This window comes from Littorina saxatilis, linkage group LG2 (assembly GCF_037325665.1).
Source record: "Littorina saxatilis isolate snail1 linkage group LG2, US_GU_Lsax_2.0, whole genome shotgun sequence".
NCBI classification, from domain to species: Eukaryota; Metazoa; Mollusca; class Gastropoda; order Littorinimorpha; family Littorinidae; genus Littorina; species Littorina saxatilis.
The window spans coordinates 98,349,356-98,365,633 of NC_090246.1; the positions used below are offsets into that span (position 1 = coordinate 98,349,356).

The 16,278-nt window shown below is 40.4% G+C and overlaps 1 protein-coding gene and 1 long non-coding RNA gene across 4 annotated transcripts in view; one reads left to right on the plus strand and one right to left on the minus strand.

Moving 5' to 3' along the window:
• Positions 1 to 12,622, plus strand: part of LOC138960285 (uncharacterized) — a 141,064-nt gene extending 128,442 nt beyond the window's left edge. For all 3 annotated transcript variants that reach the window (XM_070332113.1, XM_070332112.1, XM_070332115.1), the window contains exon 5: positions 9,258 to 12,622. In XM_070332113.1, coding sequence (XP_070188214.1) covers positions 9,258 to 9,310 — 53 coding nt within the window. In that variant the 3' untranslated portion in view covers positions 9,311 to 12,622. The remainder of the gene's footprint in view (positions 1 to 9,257) is intronic.
• LOC138960286 (uncharacterized) overlaps positions 1 to 16,278 on the minus strand; it is a 262,895-nt gene that overhangs the window by 124,297 nt on the left and 122,320 nt on the right. The gene's annotated exons all lie outside the window — the stretch shown is intronic.

Here is a 16,278-nt window from a genome sequence, read left to right on the forward strand (position 1 = left end):
AGTTAGCCACACAGCGCGGGCAGATTTTATAAGTTGCACTAGAATCCTAACCACACCCAGACTTTCAAATGCTAATTTAAAAAAAAAGGGTTTGAAGAGAAGTGCACAAAATCTGTGTAATCGAACCCAACTGGGATGATTTATTCAATGGTGAGAACGATCGACCCAGGCCTCCCAATGTTAAAAAACAAAGGACTTGAACATTCTGGAAAAAAATGTTAAAATTCAAGTTATTTGAGATAGTTCAATGAAAGTTTAGAATTGTTTTTGTTTTACCTTGTTTTATTCATTTAGTACGCTTGGGGCATGTCTTTCTGTGTACATCGGTTGAACACAGTAAGCTGAGTCGACTGATTGTCTGATAAGAAGTGCAAGATTAAAATATATATATAAAAACTGATTGTAGGCGTAGTGAAATATGTGTTAAAATCTTTTATCCGACTTTCACAAGCTAGTGAAGACGGTTCATGCCTTATCAGTCCTGATTCAGACTCCAGCGGTGTGGATTATGCAAGGAGTTAAACAGGAAAAAGGGGAGTCAAAAAATCAAGCATCAAACGGATCATTAAGACGTCACAAGGAAAGAAAGGGAGAAAAGGAAATGGAAACGGTTTTCATACATCCTGTCTGTCGGATGAGGCGCAAATGATGTATTTGATCAAAGGGATAATGATAGCAGAGCGATTTCTCCCTCCCTCCCTCCCCCCTTATCCCACTCTTTCTTTTCGAAGAATTAAAAAAAAAAAACAGAAAAAAATCTCTACGGAAAACGACGTTTGCACCATAATCACCACGGTCATTATTATCTACGAGAACTGATCGATGTCGGATGTCACTCGAGATTTTTAAACATGGGAGGGGTATTTTTTTTTTTTTTTTTTTGGTGTCGCTTTACACAGCATCGCCGAGCTGCAAAAGATATAGATCAGCCTTCGCTCACAAAGTTGCAGAGTGAACTTTTAAATGTTAAAAGTGAAATTAAATGGCGTTAATTAGCCGGACGGATGAGAAGAAACGAAGCTTTTGACTCTGTCGCATGCTGCTACTTTTATGTTGGAAAGACAAGCCCTAGTCTCGTAGATATCTCCATGACATTTCACGCGTCGTTTTAATCATATACGGTGCCGAAGCAAGCACAGCGTGGCGGTGACTTACACACTTATTTTCCACTGCCTAAAATACTAATTCACAGAGAAAAATTTCGTTCTTGAAACGTTTTTGTCAATTCCTTGAGAGACAAATAAGTAGTTTCAGGAATTTTACGCAACGTCACTTTGAAGTCTTCTCAAAACTTTTGACGCCAGAGAATGTTGTTGGGAAAAGTGAATGTTTGTTTCGTCGAGTCGTTTTCATATAATTATCATGAGCTGAGTTAAGTTGAGTTATCACCAGTTTTCCTGTGAATGTGTATTCAACAGTTCAGCCACACGCCTTAAATCCAACATTGGCGGACAATTAGTACTCCCAAAATGCATTGCTGTTTGTCAATTTTAGTCAAGAACAAGATTGTGTTCTATTGTCAAACCTGCCCTGGCAACCACTTCTTGATAACGACCACCTGCTCAAAACGACCACCCCAAACGTACGATCCTCGACGAATCTATTTTTATGAGTCACCTTTCCATAGCGACCACCAGTCTACAACGATCACTTTTGGTTCGTCCTTTGATAGGTCGTTACCGACAGGTTTGACTGTTAATAGATTGAGTAACGGCTGAAAAAAAGAGCTAAAACGCTTTAATAAGGGTACCTACAAGAACAGCACCTGCAAAAACGTTCAAGCTCAAATACAAAAATCTACCGAAAACTAGGCAGCAAAGTTTGAAAGCAGTCATTTGGGGCCATTGCTGATAGACAACGCTTTTTGTCGTGTACTCCGGTGTCACGAACTGAAAACTCTGCCTGAACAATCCTCATTGCGGTCAATGCGCATGCGCAAACATGGGGAGATTATTCAGGTCGTGAACAACCTAACCCTAACCCGAATTGACGTAAAAAACACCACTCCCGTTCAAGTTATTATTGACCATCATGGCGGTTGACACTTACAGGAGTAACACAAGAAGTGCGCATGATAGCCATACTAAAGACTCTGTTCTTGGTAGTTAATTAATAAGACTTACTTTTTATTTGTAAATAATAGCAACAATATGCCGTGTCTAGTCTTTACACGATTGTTGATTTGGAACATTATGTTTTTAATGTGTCGATTTTGTGAGTATCAGTGACATGATCCTTTTGAAAAAGATCTTCAATCCAAAAGTTATGCAAGGTAGCCAATTCAAATACGATTTAAGCTTGAAAAAGATAACACGAAAAGGAATTATTTATTTGAGGTACACACAGAGAAGCAATATTTCTCTTTGACAAGACAAGTGTATATTACTTGTTTTGCCTCATATAAGAAAAACCTTTTTTTTGCCATTGGAAATTGCTTGTTTCTTGTTGAAAACCAAACCCATCGTTTCACGGTCGCAATTGTCAGGTTTTCCCATAAATCAGTATTACGCCTGCGCATTATCTGTGCCAGTCTTGGCTTGTCTTCGGAGGTCGGGTATGTATTACCCAGTAAATCACAAGAAGGACATTAAAATCAAATTCATAATTTCAACGTTGCATTTGTCAGCTTTTCCCATTCATCATTGTTACGCCTGTGGAGGATAGGTCAGGTGTATCCTTACCTACTAAATCACAAAAAGAAAATTAGCACTTAAAAATTGCGAAATACACGTACAACAGTTCCCTTTACGGGCCGACAACTGAGCAGTAGGTAGAGCATGAAGAGGGCGCAATTGTCAACGTAACTGCCTTGTTTGATCACATGGGTTGCTGTAACGCCGCCTCGTATTTCTAGATGATTGACGTTATGGATCTGTTCGATGTCTCCAACTGCGCTCGGCAAAGGTCGGGAACTTGAGATAAGATGAATAAACACTGCAAGCTGTACAGGCTTGGGTTATTTTATCCTTAAGGGTTTTATTCGGATTTTGTTCTTCTCTCCTCCTCCTTTGCGAGTTAAGTGTGAACATGGGTTTATTTATGCTGATAGTGGAACGGATGGAAAGGAACAAAGGGGTGTGTGTGTGTGTGTGTGTGTGTGTGTGTGTGTGTGTGTGTGTGTGTGTGTGTGTATGTGTGTGTGTGTGTGTCTGTTTCTGTGTCTGTGTATGTGTCTGTGTCTGTATGTGTAGTGTGTGTGTGTGTGTGTCTGTGTCTGTGTGTGTGTCTGTGTCTGTGTGTGTGTCTGTGTCTGTGTGTGTGTCTGTGTGTGTGTCTATGTCTGTGTATATGTCTGTGTCTGTGTGTGTGTCTGTGTGTGTGTGTCTGAGTGTGTGTCTGTGTGTGTGTGTCTGAGTGTGTGTGTCTGTGTGTCTGTGTCTATGTGTGTGTCTGTGTCTGTGTGTGTGTCTGTGTCTATGTGTGTGTCTGTGTCTATGTGTGTGTCTGTGTCTATGTGTGTGTGTCTGTGTCTATGTGTGTGTGTGTGTCTGTGTGTGTATGTGTCTGTGTGTGTGTGTGTGTCTGTGTGTGTGTGTCTGTGTCTGTGTCTGTGTCTGTGTGTGTGTCTGTGTCTGTGTCTGCTTGTTTATATGTCTGTTTATCTGTCTATCTGTGTGTCTGTCTGTTTGTATCTGTATAATATGTGTTTCCGTCTCTGTGTCGGTGTGTGTGCCAGAGTCGGTGTGTATCGGGCGAGTCTTTTTGTTTTTATGTCTGTCTGTGTGTCCTTCTGTGTGTCTGTCCTTCTGTGTGTCTGTCTGTACGTGTACATTTATTCATGCGTCTGTGAGTGTTTCTGTGTTTTTGTATCTGTAAATGTCTGCGTCTGTCCGTGAATGTGCAAGTCCTATGCATCCGTACGTTCGTCAGTGCATACATTTTGCACTACTTTTCTCCTTCGTTCAAGAAAAGCTATCCACACTTCGCGGTCGCTGTGTTTAACACCACTCCTTTTCTGAAATAACACACGCCAGATTTGGTTTCCAGTCCTTTTCTCAGCTTTTTTCGGGCACGTTTGGGCAAACACAATGAAGAATGGATATTTAAAGTCCCTGTTTCGGAGTGTTTGGCTTTGTCACCCTTGTAATCGCTTTGCGGTCAAGCTGTCTTGCAATTATCGACAAATTGGGATACAGCTTTTTTCGTCGTTGGATACTGTATTAGGCAAACAGGGGTCCAAGTTTGGTGTTAACCTAAGCTTGAAATGTGATATGAGGGATTATTGGCTCGGGGCAAAAAAGAAGCGAAGAAGTTTGTCGATCGGTGGTGCTTTTTTGCGTTTTTTATTTAGTGTATTAGGAAACAAACACAAGACTAACGTTATGGTTAACTCAGCTGCAGACGTTTTTCGGGGAGGGATCCTTCTGCATTTATTGCATTTATTTATTCGTTTAACTATTCTTGTTTGCATGGTTTGTCTTTCGTTCTTTCTTTCTTTTGTTCTTTCTTCCCTTCTTTTTTTGTTTTGTTTTGTTTGTTTGTTTGTTTGTTTGTTTGTTTGTTTGTTTGTTTTGTTTGTTTGTTTGTTTGTTTCTTTCTTTCTTTCTTTCTTGTTCTTCCTTATTCTTTTCTTTTTCTCACACCGGCCGCTCTGTCCGCTATAAGCAAATAAACAATACCAAGAACACAGAACGATGAGCCGGAAGACGAACCTATCCTGGAGTCCATTCCAAATGATTCAGGGGCTGGATGACCAATTGATTCAGGGGCTGGATGACCACTTTGCATTCGCTGATTTCTGGCCCTCCTGTCATCACTTGTCATCTTCTCTCACCTCCTAATTGGGGCTCTCTGTATGCAAATAGCCAATGACCGTCACCGCCAGACGGCGCCGGCAGTATTCACGTGACACGCTGGGGAAGTGGGTCGACACGAGAAATAAACAGAATGCCTCCGTTGTTCCTCTGTCCCATTGCCGCCAATTGTTTTAGCGGGGAGGGCAAATTACCCGGCGTGGCCGACATCATAATCATAAAAAAGAAAGAGGGGGAGAGAGAAAGACTCTGTACGGAGAAACAAACTTGCACGCGCGCACGCACACAAGCGCACGCACGCACTCACACACACATACACACGCACGTACGTACGCACGCACGCACACACACACACACACACACACACACACACACACGTGACACACACACACACACACACACACACACACACACACACACACATATACGTTGCACGTGCAAACAAGGGACCGTTGCCGAATTAGGGTGTTGTTTCTGTCGCACGTGGTGATCGAGCAAGATTGTTTGCGCAGACTGGTCTTAGTGGAAACTTGAAGCAGCGACGGGCTGCTCTTGTTTCCTCGCTTAATTGTTCTCAGTTGCATCAACTCTCTAAGCTTATCTCGGCCTCTTTAAGCTTTTTCGTCTTTCTTTCTTTTTTCTTTTTTTGTGGCTAGACATCCTCAGTTGCAACACATCTTGTGAATGATCTCGGTTTCTTCTTTATCTCTGACTTTTTTGACATTCTTTTTTTGTTTTTCATCTGTTTCGTTTATTTCTTTCTTTAATTGGATCTTTATTTGATTGCTTCTTTCTGTCGGTCTTTCTGTCTGTCTGTCTGTCTGTCTTTCTGTCTGTCTTTCTTTTTTTTTTCTTTTTTTTCCTTCCTTTCTTTCTTTCTTTCTTTCTTTCTCTCTTTCTTTCTTTCTCTCTCTCTCTCACGTTCATTCATTTTATTTCAATCTTATCTTTGGCTTTCTTTCTCTCTTTCTTTCTTTCTCTCTCACGTTCATTCATTTTATTTCAATCTTATCTTTGGCTTTCTTTCTCTCTTTCTTTCTCATTTGGTTGTTGTTGCTTTCTCCGCTTTTTCTTTCCATGATCTTTGAATTGACAACTCAAAATCAGAAAGACACTTACTGCATACTTAACGGTGTATCTCTGCAATAAAACTTTAACCTACTGATATCATTATTGGCTGTTAGTGCGAAAGGCATCCTATGGTATTTTTGCTGTCCTAATAATAATATGGGAGATTTATAGAGCGCTTGGCGTTCTCTAAGCGCTTTACAATGAATTGGTGAGAGGTCAAGGCAGGTGAAGTAGCCCGCACGTTGAACATCTCTCATGCTGGGTATTTTCGTGTTTCTATAACCCACCGAACTCTGACATGGATTACAGGATCTTTTCCGTGCGCACTTGGTCTTGTGCTTGCGTGTACATACGAAGGGGGTTAAGTCACCAGCAGGTCTGCACATAAGTTGACCTGGGAGATCGGAAACATCTCCACGTTTAACCCACCAGGCGGCAGCGCCCGGGATTCGATCACACGACCTTCCGATTAGGAGGCCGACGTCTTACCACCATGCCACTGCGTCCTAGCAGTTTTGAATTCAATCTTTGGTTCTGGTGAGTTGTAGTAAGTAGGCGTACATTCTAGCATTTTACACGTCACACCAGGGAGATGGCCCCCGACTGGCCAGCTGAATTGAGTGTCGTCTTAGGACTGATTGGTAAATCTTGGGACAGGTGGCGGCAATTTGCAACACGATACGAACTATGATGGTCACTCCCGTTCCTGTTCAGTTCATCCGCGGCTGCTCCGTTGGGTGCTCGAAAAAAAAGCTTCGTTTCCAAATCATAAACACAAATTTGAGCGATGTAAAACAGAAATTAATCGAAGCAACAACAAACAAAAAAAACCTAACACAAAAACCAACAAAGTTAGCGTTTTATACCTCACCTAAGAAAGGTGATTCCAACGTGTCTAGTCGTGTTTTTATAAGTGGGGTTTGGCACCTGGCACCTGAGCTACCGGTAGCTTTGAACGATAAAAAGCTGCGGGTTTAGTTCCGTTCACCTGTTTCAAAAACATAAAGCCACTTGAAGGAAATACTTAAACACCATTTTCTCCTTTGGGTTTTATTTTCCATTTTCGCAGTCATCTTTGTTTCTTGTCTGACTTATGATGAAAAAATACTTGAGTTTCATACGTCATACCAGGAATTTGACGGTAACCATATCCGCGTTTTGGCAAGTCGGACCACGCTGCTGCCGTCGGTGGCCGGGAGATCTTTGAAGAAAAAGAACGCGTCGGTGTCAAATGATTTAGTTCATCAAAACAGATGACAACTAGACAAAATTACGTTCATAGCTCATCAGTCGTTCATTTCATTTAATATAATTGCTTTATGTGTGTGAAGCGTTACGTATACTACCGTACAGGGTGACCCAAACAAATGCCACCCATAAATATGCAAATAACTTCTACACATGACGAGCGAATTGCTTCATATTTAGTGTACATTAAATGAAGCTTAACTTATGCATGATTATATCACTAAGTTTTGTAGGTCAATTAGTCTGACTTTTGTGCTGTTACAAAAAAATCCATTTAAATTCGATATTCGACTTACCAGCAGGAGGTTTGATATCGAGCAGTACACACTCTCACCCAATTGAAACCTTCCAGACTTTTACCTTTTCAAATATTTGAAGGTCCAAGCAAATAAAGACTTGGAAGATAATTGATGACCTGAACAAAAATCATTGAAGCCAATGTGGATGGTTTAAATAGGGCGAGTGGTGCTACCGCTCAACGTTAAACCTCATTCTGATGAGTCGATCCTTGAATTTTGATATTTTCGAAAGAGCACAAAAGGCAGACCTCTTGACTCACACAATGGAAACTTTGTGACACGATCGTGCATAGGCTGAAGTTATAGTACACCAAATATGAAGTAAATCGTTGAACAGAACAGAATTAGCATTATTATGGGTGGCATTTTGTTTTTGCCGGGTCACCCTCTATATAATAGGCGCCATTCCTGGCATTGTGAAACTGGAATTCTCTGGTCGACGGAGTAGAATGAATTTATTTTACCGCAAAAGGCAATGTCTTGGGTGGCTTTGGTTTCACAGTCTTAGTTGCTCTCTGTTTACGTCCCGTCAAAATTAACACCGAAAGGTGTGAGCGGAAGTGTATGCGAACCGTTGAAGAGTTTTTTGTGGCCCACGCGAGGCTGATTAGTATTTGACTTTTTGCCGAGCTTGTGCTTTTGCTTGCAATTATTTGAACTTTCAGAACGGTATAGTCCTACGTGTTAAAGCGATACTGTCCGCGAACTATTTATGGCAATCATAAAAGACACTTGATTTGAAGAGTATTATAAGTATGCCCAAAGACAATGGAATGATGCAGCGTTACCTGTATGGGTTTTGGACACTGGCTTCGAGATTAGAGAAAATGTCGGTTCAAAATCAAAGCTTGTCTGGCACAGAACTCCACAACCGCGATTCTCTTCTTTTCTCTGCCTACGAATGAAAAGACGTGCAATTCAAACGTAGAGAGGTAAAACAAAAAAACACCTTCCAAAAAACACACAATATTTTGGTATTTCATCATGGCTTTTTTCAGCATTATGGCATGCACTTTAAGTCAAAGAAACAGTTTCACGGGCGAGCAGATTCCTCTTTAGAGAGCCTGTAGCGTAAACGTTACATACGCAAGAAAGGGAAAAGCGTAAGGCCTGGCGCTCACCTTTGTAACTTCAGCAGGACAGACGACGCACTGCAGATTATCCCAGCCCGCTACACGTTGCGTGAAAGGAAAACAGGCCAAGTACACGTCATAATCCCTATCGCAGCATCAATAATATGCAGTGCGTCGTCTGTGCCGCTAAAACTGCGCAGGTATATTCCGCGGTTGTGAAGCGAAGCGGAGTTGCAGTTACAAGAACGGACTTGAGACTTAGGCTGCACTGCACACTCTTCGTGTCTGTCCAGATCATTGCGTTTGTCAAGTTTAATGATAATAGATAATAATAAGGATATTTGTATGGCGCAAATCCTAAAATAGTTCTAAGCGCCTCACAAAAACGTACATAAATAAGATATTCAGTACGCAATTCTAATTGTATAGACATGTATGCTGAATGGATCAAGGAAGGGACACATGCACGAATCAAAGTGTAAGGGTGCCCAGCACATGTATGTAAAACCCTTGACAGACGTGTGGCGGTTGGCATGCTCGTTTACACGTGAAGGACGGTATCTTCCACCTGACTGGAACAGAGATACATGGTGTTTTTTTTCATGACACGCGTGGGGGCACTTGTTAGAAATATGTGGCATTTTTTACATGACAATAAAAGTCCATTTTGCGACAGAACAATCAGTAACAGGATATAAAGCGCTGTCTTGCATAAGCCTCCATCGCAACAGAATGTTTCCGATAAGCATTTCAGACACCACGCCCCCTCCCCCGCGGGACTAAGATCTAAATTTATGTTCTTTCTATTTCAGGGGACGGAATCGTGTCGTCGCAAGAGTTATTCGGCCTGGACGAGCGGCAGTAGCAGCGACGGCCCTGCGGGGACAACACTGCAAGCACCAAATGAACGCATAGGCGAACACAGCGAAGGAGGCACAGTGACAATTCAACCAGGCACGCAGACGGCGTACAGCAACGCAAATTTGGATTTGTTTTCACAATCGTTAGTTTGTGTTTAATTGCTAGAAGACAGCGTGTGTCTTTCTTTTTAAGCTTGAAATTTGTTAGCAACGGTTAAACAACTTTGTCCGACAATTAATGCAGTTTCGCCTATTTTGTTTTGCCGTGTCGATATTCGTGTGAAGAAGACCATATGCCTGACGTCCCTGCTGTGTTTTCGTCCATTTAGGTCAAGTTCTGTGGCGGACGATTGTTGCCATTGTTTGCTGCTCACGACAGTGTAACCAATAATTAAGAATGAGGATGATTTTAATGTATACACGAACAAGTAACTGTTACACGTATGCAGTACATAGCACAACGGCCCAAGCGCTTAATGTTATCGTGACCATATAGCTTGTATTATTTTTTGCTTGTGTTGATTATTCTCTTGATATAGTAAGGCTGAAAATTGTGCTTGAATTCTGTTCATGTCATCGTTGACTTTCCACTTAATTTCTTATGATTAATATAATTTCACAGTCGTAGGTCGATTGATGCAACGGCTGCTTGTTATGTATCAGCATACACTAAGGAGAAGAAAATATATCCTGAAAATATAAGCACCATTGACTGCGCATCAAGCTTTGGGTGAAGGCATTGTTAGTGCAAACTGTGGTTTTCCTGCAACAGCGTTTCGTTGTTACTTGGATACTTCAAGGCTTAGTCAATCAAGCTCAGTGTTTCTTACAGATAGAGTTTGTTTGAATCAGTTTTCTTTAGATGTTGGTTCGTGTCTATCAATGTCGTTCCCATAGTGTCATTCATGAATGTCTTGCTTTTCCATACCTTTGTTTCTGTAGTAAAACAATCTTGTAATTGTATTCTTTCGAATCCATAAAAGAAAATGTTCAATCACTTGTTTCAATTACCGTTTTTTTGCTAATTGAAAAAGTGCATACTACAGGTTTCAATAACCAACTTCTGTTGTTGTTGTTTTATGAAATGTATACTGTTGTTTTTATATGTTATACTCTTACTTTCTCCCAAGCGCAAGACAAATTCTTCTATGAAAATTGAAGCCAATAAAATTTGAGTTGAGTTGAGTTGAAATAATATTTATATACAGCGTAAAACTTGGTCGTCTTTCTTTTTGAAAACAAATTCTAGGTTAGACTTCTTTTGAGATGTAGACTTTTTATCGCAATGTCGAGGGTGATTGGAGTACAGGGGTGTAGGGTATTGAGATTGCTGTCATATTGTATTTGACTCCAGGTGTGTGTTTTAGGTTGATGCAACGGTCAAACATCCCTTAGTAAAGAATACCCTTTTTCATAATTGCCACTAACACTTTTCGTAATGACGTGGATATTTAGAATTACATACAGATATTGGGTATTTTGAAAGTAAATTCTTAAAAAACAAACAAACCAAGAGAAGTATATTGGAGGAGGGGGTAGAACGTAAAGATCTGGTACTTAATATATATGTGATTTCTCAACGAGAACAGGGTTGAGTTAGCAGGGTGGAGAGAGTTGACACTGTAATAAAACAAACCCTATATTTAACCGTTTAAAACGAGTAATAAAGTTATACAAAGTACAGGACATTATCAGAAAATCTGTAGACTTCATTGTAAGGTAAAATCATTCAGAAATAAGAAACGAACGCAATTCGATCTATACGATTGATATGCATGTGTTAATTCCTCCCTGTCTTCTTTGTAGGGTAGAAGAGTGTGTCTGTCCGTAACTGTATGCTCTAGAGCCCGATTTGTGTGATAAAATGTTATTTTGGTATAATTGTCCTACCGTTATTTCAACCTCCATTTGCTGTGTGTAAACGCAAAGCCTCTGTGCAGCTATAGAATCACCGGAACTGTTTTAGACGCTTCAATGTTGTTGCGCAAAATCTCTGTTAGAATTTGTGTGTGTGCGCCTTATGTAAGTATTTTACTATGCGGCTTATGTAGCGTTTGAAATAGAGTCAAAAAGGTTTACTGCAAACAAGACATGAAAAACAAACAAACAAACAAACAAACAAACAAACAAACAAACAAACAAAACACAAACGCTTCTATATGCATGATATAGATAAGAACGTATTTTAGAACAAGTTGATTTTGACTTATTTTGATTTCTGATAACATTTCTTAAAATTGTCTGTACCATCTCATATTGATGCTATTAAAAAATAAGATCAAGAATGTTTAACTGCAAATACAGACTTGAACAAAGTAACATGCGCATGTTTTGTGACAAATAAGACAACAGTATTTTCGGACAAGTTTATTTTGATTTCTTTGACTCCTAATAAGATTTCTGAAAAGTCATCTACACCGTAAGAGATTGACGCGGCGTTCGAACATAAGTCAGAATGATGTAAGTGCAAATACAGATTTGAAAAAGACATACGCTTGTGTGTGAGACCAATGAGACGACAGTTTTTTGGGACATTTGTTTGTATTGACTGTTTTGATATAATTTTGTCATCGTCTTTGATTTGTTTTGTTTTTAGTACGTTGGACACGTATACAGAATATCAAATTTCACCATAATTGTTACGGTTATTCTTGAAAGCTCAGAATAGACTGACGATATAACAGAGACAAACGGTACCACATCACAGAAAACAAGCCTCGCTTGAAACACTTTCAGCTACATTGGATTGTTTTATTAAGTATACATACCATGAACACACACTCATGGTAAGAATGTATTGCCTTTACACAAATAAATAACAGCTCTACGAGCTGTGTTTTGTTATTCATGTTTTGCATCTTTCTGCTGTTGTTTTGTCAATTTTGACTATGCTACGCTTGAAAAAGGCTCATTTGAGTTTTACTGCACAAATTCATACTTAATGTCCTATTTTCACGACTCTGTACCATTACAACCCAACTGTGTATGTACAGCTTTCCGTCGACAACTTTTCGATTTTAATATATATCTTGATGTTTGCTATCTATTTTCCTGAATGTTTATTTACAAAGCAGATGCAGTTAGTACCACACTTTTATCAAACGTTACAACGCAAACTAACGTCGACAACTGATACTGATATTAAAGTTCGCAAACGCGCAGACACACGCACACTTGTATGCACGCACACAAACACATCTATAGATGATTTTCTGTCCTGGTTTGTGTCTGCTTTGTATAGATTCTACCTGTGTAACCTACTGTGTTCTGGTGCCCTGAGTCTGTCGCCGAGCTGTTCTCAATAAAACTGTGCGTTATTTTCTGTTCTACTTTTTATGTGTGTGTATGTGTGTGCGTATGACATTGTATGTGTGTGTGTGTGTGTGTGTGTGTGTGTGTGTGTGTGTGTGTGTGTTGCTTGCGTGAGTGCATGTGTGTGTGTGATAGCGCATGTGTGTGTGTGTGTTTGTGTGTGTGTGTGTGTGTGTGTGTGTTGCTTACGTGAGTGCATTGTGTGTGTGTATGTGTGTGTGTATGAGTGTGTGTGAGTGTGTCTGTGTGTGAGTTAATGTTGACAAATCAAATGACAGTATGAGGGTTTTACGAGGACATTGTCCTCGAACACTAATACATTGTAATTTAGCAAACCATAGGAACTAAATTTATTTTCCCATTTCCAGAATTAGAAAGCAGTATAAAATTCAAGTAACCTGTGCTTAAAATGGCAGAGAAACAGAAAGAATGAGAGAAGCACACCTAACAAACAACAACACATCATCAACAAAACAAAACAAACAAGTCGCGTAAGGCGAAATTACTACATTTAGTCAAGCTGTGGAACTCACAGAATGAAACTGAACGCACTGCATTTTTTCACAATGACTGTAGTCCGCCACTTGTGCAAAACGGAGTGAAACTGACGAGCCTGTTCAGCGCGGTACGAATACGAATACGAATACTTTATTATATCATACAGAGAAATTTCAGTGTGGTGCACATTAAAAGACAAAACAAATAATAAGACAACAGATAAAAATACCATACGAAGCATACTACACTCGCGCACGCATATGTACACTAACAGGAATAGTAACATGATTCCAAATAGTTTAATTGCCGTCAGCTTTAGCTAAAAGTTTACCGCTAAAAACTATCATTATCACAGGACTAGATATGTCATTGAACAATATTTATCACAGGACTAGTCATTCGAGGGTTATCACACTCAGCATAAGGGTGCACATCAAAGAATATAAAAAATATTCATCACAGAAATCAGTGCATATGTTCACCAGCACACATACTAGTTTTAATTAACTTAGGTATTTAAAAAGCCAATTGACTTTGGAATAAAACTGTTCTTAGTTCTGAGCGTGCGGAATCTGGGAGTGCGGAGGCGACGTCCTGAGGGCAGGACCTCAAAGTGGTGAGCGAGCACATGACTACTATCCTGGATGATGCAGCGGGCCTTTCGCACCACACGTCGTTCATACAGCACAGTCAGTCCTTCCTGTCTCACCCCCACAATCTTACCACATGTGTTCACCACCCGCCCAAGCACATTCTTACTCTTCACACACAGACCTCCATACCAGCAGATGAAAGAGAAAGTGAGAATGGATTCAATGAATGAAGTATAGAATGTTTGGAGGATGCGGCTGTTGATGTTCAGACTTCTGAGCTTTTGTAAGCAGTAGATTTTTGACTGACACTTCTTGTGGATAGCTTTAGTGTTTGAGGAGAAATTTAGTTTGTTGTCAATGACTGTACCGAGATATTTGTATTCAGTCACTCGCTCAACTTTCACACCATCTATGTACAAATCTGAAACTGTAGCTGGGTTTTTGCGAAAGTCAATAACTAGCTCTTTTGTTTTTGTCACATTTAGGGCTAAAGAGTTAACTTTACACCAGGAGCTGAAATTTTGAACTTCAGAAAAATAAACAGAATCAGAGTCAGACAGGTCTTCAAGGGCAGAATCGTCAGAATATTTCACAAGAGGGGTCGTAACAGTGCCTTGACAATCGTTAGTGTATAATGTAAACAGAACTGGAGACAATACTGTGCCCTGAGGGGCTCCAGTAGAAGTACTAACTATGGATGAAAGTGCGCTATGGAAACGGACGGCCTGGGTTCTGTTCACTAGAAACTGTGTGATCCAAAGGGCGAGTCTGGGAGTGACGTTGTAAGAAAGCAGTTTTTGAACAAGCAGGTGAGGTTGTATTGTGTTGAAAGCAGATGAAAAGTCTATAAATAGAATACGGACGAAGGAACCAGGTTTTTCTAAGTGACTATATGCTTGTTGCAGAAGTGTGAGTGTGGCGTCATCTGTGCCTCTGTTTTTCTTGTAGGCAAACTGAAAAGGCCTCGTTGCCTCTTTGCAAAAGTTAGTCGGGCCAACACCCGCGTCGTCTCTTTTGACCTCACCGCCCCGACTTTTTGAAGGGTGTTCGGCCGATTATCGGCCGCTAATGTCTTGCTGGCTGGGTGCAGCTACAGATACAGCAGTATGTACAACCCCCCCCCCCCCATCCAAGTGTAACAGTGCAAAATCCACTTACAGCTACAGCTACAGCAGTACAACCCCCCTCCCCCCAGTGTTAAAGTGGAAAACAAACCTACAGATACAGATACAGCAGTATGTACACCCCCCCCCCCCCCCCAGTGTAACAGTGCAAAACACATCACCAGCTACAGATACAGCAGTATGTAGAACCCCCCCCCCCCCCCCCCGCCTCTACCGCCCTCACTGTAACAGTACAAAACACACCTACAGCTACAGATACAGCCGTATGTACAACCCCCCCCCCCCTCAGTATTACAGTATAAAACACACCTACAGCAACATATTCTGCACGGTATGTACAACCCCCCCCCCCCCCCCCCCCAAGTGGTTTCGCTGTGCTGCATAGCACGCTTTTCTGTACCTCTCTTCGTTTTAACTTTCTGAACGTGTTTTTAATCCAAACATATCATATCTATATGTTTTTGGAATCAGGAACTGACAAGGAATAAGATGAAATTGTTTTTAAATCGATTTCGAAAATCTAATTTGATCATAATTTTTATATTTTTAATTTTCAGAGCTTGTTTTTAATCCAAATATAACATATTTATATGTTTTTGGAATCAGGAAATGATGTAGAATAGGATGAACGTAAATTTGGATCGTTTTATATATACACAAAAATTATTACAATTTTCAGATTTGTAATGACCAAAGTCATTAATTAATTTTTAAGCCACCAAGCTGAAATGCAATACCGAAGTCCGGCCTTTGTCGAAGATTGCTTTACAAAAAATTCAATCAATTTGATTGAAAAATGAGGGTGTGACAGTGCCGCCTCAACTTTTACAAAAAGCCGGATATGACGTCATCAAAGACATTTATCGAAAAAACGAAAAACACGTCCGGGGATATCATTCCCAGGAACTCTCATGTACAATTTCATAAAGATCGGTCCAGTAGATTGGTCTGAATCACTCTACACACACACACGCACACATATCACAGACAGACACACACACATATATACACCACGACCCTCGTCTCGATTCCCCCTCTATGTTAAAACATTTAGTCAAAACTTGACTAAATGTAAAAATACACAGAGAAAATAACAAAAACCCTCAGCCAACTTAAACAACCAGCCAAACCATTACTTCAAGCACGTTTGCTGCAATGCGAACGGTGCATGCTTTGAGCACGCCCACGCGCAGTCATGATTAGATTGTGTTGTTGTTGATGTTGTTATTGTTGTTGTTGTTGTTGTTGTTGTTTTTGTTGTTCTTCTTGTTCTTGTTCTTGTTCTTGTTCTTGTTCTTGTGTGGCCTAAAGTACTGTTGACGATAATGATAACATAAAAGCGTATCGTCTATATGAACAGTTCCGTCTCCCGATTAAGTTCTTTCACCCGCTCTCTCGATCGTTGCCTTTAATGTCGCAGTGTGCGGGTATCCACTCGAACATCAT